This window comes from Eriocheir sinensis, unplaced genomic scaffold, assembly GCF_024679095.1.
Source record: "Eriocheir sinensis breed Jianghai 21 unplaced genomic scaffold, ASM2467909v1 Scaffold121, whole genome shotgun sequence".
In the NCBI taxonomy this organism is placed as follows: Eukaryota; Metazoa; Arthropoda; class Malacostraca; order Decapoda; family Varunidae; genus Eriocheir; species Eriocheir sinensis.
The window spans coordinates 582,501-587,500 of record NW_026110530.1 but is presented as its reverse complement, the minus strand read 5'-3'; the positions used below and the strand labels follow the sequence as shown (position 1 = coordinate 587,500).

At 37.0% G+C, this 5,000-nt stretch overlaps 1 protein-coding gene across 1 annotated transcript in view; it reads left to right on the top strand.

The window, feature by feature from the left end:
- Positions 1–5,000, top strand: part of LOC126989552 (kin of IRRE-like protein 1) — a 28,511-nt gene that overhangs the window by 12,296 nt on the left and 11,215 nt on the right. Inside the window, exon 4 of the mRNA XM_050848126.1 lies at positions 4,458–4,590. Coding sequence (XP_050704083.1) covers positions 4,458–4,590 — 133 coding nt within the window. The remainder of the gene's footprint in view (positions 1–4,457; positions 4,591–5,000) is intronic.

Genomic DNA, 5,000 nt, shown 5'->3' with positions numbered 1-5,000 from the left:
GAGAGAGAGAGAGGGGCACAGGGATTTTTTTTGGAGGTTCATAAAAAAACAAAATAACTTAGAGCAGATGATTTATATATGTATACGTCTCTCTCTCTCTCTCTCTCTCTCTCTCTCTCTCTCTCTCTCTCTCTCTCTCTCTCTCTCTCTCTCTTATCTTTTTTACTCGAATAAAATCAAACAAATTTTATATTCCTCTAACTTTCTTTTTTTTTCATTTCTTTCTTCTTATTTATCCATTATTCCTTCTTCCGTCCTTCGATAGATGTCTTCTTTTCCATATTCTCTTTTATCCTCCTTTATTCCCTTTTACATCTCTCTCTCTCTCTCTCTCTCTCTCTCTCTCTCTCTCTCTCTCTCTCTCTCTCTCTCTCTCTCTCTCTCTCTCTCTCTCTCTCTCTCTCTCTCTCTCTCTCTCTCTCTCTCTCTCTCTCTCTCTCTCTCTCTCTCTCTCTCTCTCTCTCTCTCTCTCTCTCTCTCTCTCTCTCTCTCTGTGTCCGCCAAAGCCATTGCAATCCCTCTTTTTCTCTTCTCTTATCTTTCTTCCTTCCTTCCTTCCATGTATTCTCTTTTTTCTTCTTCTCCTTTTTCATTTTGTCTTTTCAGCGTCTTTTTTTTGTGTGTGTATTTCTCGTTTGTCTGTTTTTTATTACGACAATCTTGGTAATGTTTTTATAGTCTTAAGTGATTTTCTTTTGTTTTTATCCGTTTCTCCCTACCTCCCTTATTCCTCTTTCTCTCTCTTCCCTCTCTCCATCTCCTAACCTCCTTTCTTTTGCCCTTCCTTTCTTCCACTTCCCTTCCCTTTCTTCCTAATTCTATTCATTGATACACCTTCTTTGCCTTCCTTCCTCTCTCTTTCTCCCTTTCTTTCTCTCCCTTTTCCTCTCTCCCCTTCCTCCCTCTCTCCCTATTCTTTCTCTATCTCTTCTCCCTTCCTTCTTTCTCCCCATTCTTCCATCCTTCTTATCCTTTATCTTCCTTTCTTTCATCTATCATCTCTCCCTCCCTTTTTGTTTCACTTTCTCTCTCCCTCTTCTTCCTTTCTCCTTTCCTCTATCGCTTTCTTTCTCTTTCTTTCTCTAACTTTGCCTCCCTCCTTTCCTCGTTTTCCTCCTCATTTTATTTCCTTCTCTTCTTCTTTCTCCCTCTTTCCCTTCTTCTTACCCAAATGCGCTTCTTCCTCCTTCTTCTCTTTTCCTTGTCGTGTGTTCCAAGTTATCTTCTGAGTAAAATTGTTTTCCTTTTAATTTTTCTATTTTCTTTTTCCTTTTCTTAACCCACTTCCTTTTTTTCTTTGGTCATTTTATTATTTATTTTTATTTTTCTTGTTTTTTTTTATCTGGAATACTATTTTTTCGTTCTTTCTTTTCCTTTTTTTACTTGTCTTTTTCTCTACCTCTTTTATTCCTTTTCTCTCTGTCTCTTCTATTTTCACTGTGGTGTATTTTTTGTGATTTTCCTCATTTATAATTTTTCTTTATTTGCTTGTTTTTCCTTATTTTTTCATGTTCTCTACTTCCACTGTTTTCAATTGTCCCTTCTTCAGATTTTTTAATCTTTTTTCTATCTGTTTTTTCTCTATCTTTCTATCTTTCTTTCTTTGGTATTCTTCTTTTTTTCTTTTTTTTCTTTTCCTTTATTCTTTTTGTTTCTTTTCTAATTTAGTTTCATTTTCTGTGGAGTAATTTTTTTTCCTCCTCATCGGTTTTGTCTTCCTTCCTCTTTTTCTTCCTCTCTTCCTCCTTTCCTCCTAATTCATTTTTCTGTCTTCCTCTTTTTCTTCCTCTTTTCCTCCTTTCCTTATAATCCATTTTCTGTCTTCCTCTTTTCCTCCTTTCCTTCTAATTCATTTTTCTGTCTTCCTCTTTTTCCTCCTTCCTTCCTTCCTTGATTCACTCCCTCATTCGGCTGTCTCGTTTTTTCTACTAACCTTCCTTGTCTTCTCTTCTCCCTCTCCTTTACTCTGATTTATTTCTCTTCCCTTTTTCTTATCTTTTTTTTTTTTTGCATTTTTTGACGATTCACTTCCTTACTCTTTTGTCTTAATTTTTTTCTATGTCTCTCCTTCATTAATTTTATCTCTTACTCCTTTTTTGCTTTTTTTTCGTTTGCTGGAATTTTTTTTTTCTATCTTGTTTGCTTAAGTGATTGATTCGTTTCTATAATTTCTTTTCTTTATTTTTTCTTCAACTTTCATAATTTTTTCTTTCTCTTATCTTCCTTCTCTTTTTCTACTTCCTTTTCTTAGTTTTTTTCTTTTTCTCTTTATTCTCTTTCTCATTCTCACTCATTTGCTTTCTTTTTCTATTTTATCATTTTTATTTTCTCTTTCTTATCCTCTTTTTCACTCGTTCTTATTTTTTTCGCTTTCTCTTACTTTCTTTCTTATAATATTTTGAGCTTTTTATTCTTCCTCTTTCTTTTCTTTACTCTGTGTCTCATTATCTTTCTTATTCTCTTTCTTATTCTGTATTCCTTATTCTCTTTCTCGTATTGTGTTTTTCGTGTGATTCTTCTTCCTCCTCCTCCTCTTTCTTCTTTTCTTTACTCTCCTTTTCTCTCTCTCTTCCCTCGTTCGGTATTTCCTTACATTTCTCCTCCTTTTTCTCTGTTCTTTTATTCCTCTTCCCTTCTCATCTTTCACCTTCTCCTTTCTTCCTCCCTTTCACTTAACTCTCTCTTTCTTTCTCTCTTTCTTCCTCTCTCTCTCTTCCCTTTTCGTGGTCTCAGTTGGCTCATTTTTCTTCCTCTCTCTCTCTCTCTCTCTCTCTCTCTCTCTCTCTCTCTCTCTCTCTCTCTCTCTCTCTCTCTCTCTCTCTCTCTCTCTCTCTCTCTCTCTCTCTCTCTCTCTCTCTCTCTCTCTCTCTCTCTCTCTCTCTCTCTCTCTCTCTCTCTCTCTCTCTCTCTCTCTCTCTCTCTCTCTCTCTCTCTCTCTCTCTCTCTCTCTCTCTCTTTTTCGCTGTTCCTCTTGCTCCTTTACGCTCTCTCCCCTCCTCTTCTTCCTCTTTTTATCCTCTTTCTCTGTTTAACATCTTTACCTCCTCTCCTTGTCTTCCCTCTCACGCTTTTTCATTTTTCTCTTTCTTCTTTTTCTTCTTCTTTTTTCTTCTTCTCCTACTTCTTCTTCTTCTTCTTCTTCTTCTTCTTCTTCTTCTTCTTCTTCTTCTTCTATTCTTTGCACTGTTTCACTTTCTCATGCTTTGTTTCGTGTCTTTATGTAATTGTTTTCCTTTTCTTCTTTCTTTATTCCTCTTTCGTTCTCATTTTTCCCTTTCTCCTTTTTTTTCTCTTCCTTTTTCTTTTTTCCTTTATTTTCTTTTTCTTTGCACTTTCATCTTTTCATTCTCTGCTCCACGTCTTCATCTCCTTGTTTCCTCTTCTCTCCTTTCTTAATTCCTCTTTCTTTGACACTTGTTTTCTTTGTTGTTTTTATTTCCACACCTGTTTCCACATCTGTCCCCCTCTGCATACACACCTGTTTGGACACACCTGCTTTTTCTTCTCTCTTCTCTTTCTCTTCCTTTCTTTATTTCTCCTCTTTGATCTCTGTTTCCTCTGTATTTTATCTTTCCCTTTCACTTCTCTCCTTTCATCCTCGTGTGTCTCCTACGTGCCACTGTTTTCTATTTCCTATTCATTCTTTTCTTTCTTCTCTCAATCATTCACTTTCATTGTTTCCTGTATTCATTATTCTTTCTTTTGTTCATTTTTCTTTTTCCTTCCGTCTTTCCTTCTGTCTGTCTCTCCTTCCTTCCTTCTTGCCTTCATTCCTTCCTTCCTTCATTCCTTCATTCCTTATTTATTTTATTTTCTTCCTTTTCTCAATCATTCACTTTCATTATTCTTTCTTTTGTCCATTTTCTTTTTCCCTCCTTCTTTGTTTCTGTCTGTCTTTTTTTCTTTTTATCTTTCCTTCCGGCCTTCATTCCTTCATTCATTCATTTCTTATTTATTCTTCCTTTTATCATTCCTCCCTTCCTCCCTTCATCTCTCATTAGATCCATTTTTCCTTCCCTCCTTCCTCCCTCTTTCCTTTCCCTCTTTCTTTCCTTCATATATTCCCTTCCTACTTCGCTCACACAACCATATTTGCCTCGTCTCTTTCTTTTTTTTTTTTTTTTTTTACTCTCCTTCCATCCCTCCTTCCATTCATCCATCTATCCTTCCTTCCCTTGATCATTACCTTATATATGTGTCTGCCTTATTTCCTTCTTTCTTCCTTATCTTTCTTCCTCCTTTCCTTCTATTTTTGGCTTTTTCTTTTACATATTTCCTTCTCTCATTCCTTCCTTTCATCCTTCCAGCCTTTCTTCTTTACTTTCATTCATGCTTCCTCATCCCATCCCTCTAATCATGACGTCATACACTCATTACTCCCTTATTTATCCCCTCCCCCACTCACCTCCACCCCCCCCCTTACACCTGACTAACGCACCTGTCTCTCGCCCCGCCAGGTGTACCATCCGGAGGGCAGCAATGATTGGTACCTGGAGGTGAACCCCGTGACCTTCCGAGACGCAGGTGTGTACGAATGCCAGGTATCCACGAGCCCGAAGATACACCTGCCTGTGCTGCTGTCCGTGGAAGGTGTGTAGAAGATGTTGTTGTTGTTGGTGGTGGTGGGTGTAGTAGTAGTAGTGGTGGTGGTGGTGGTGGTGGTAGTAGTAGTAGTAGTAGTAGTAGTAGTAGTAGTAGAAATATGATGGTAATTAATATGTTAGGAAAAGAAAGGAAAGGAAAGTAATGAGAGAGAAGATTCAAAAGGGGAGAGGTAAGAAAGAAAAAAGAATGAAATATACGAAAGAAAAAAAGAGAGGAACATGAGGAAAGGAAGACGAAGAAAAAATAATAAAGGAGAGACAAAGCGCAGTTCCAGAAGCGGAAAGATACGATCACATGAAACAAACAAACAAACAAAAAACACAATATTGTCTTTGAAAATTGATACGCCCAAAATATGAATTCGCAGGAAATTGAAAACGAAGAAGAAAAAAAGA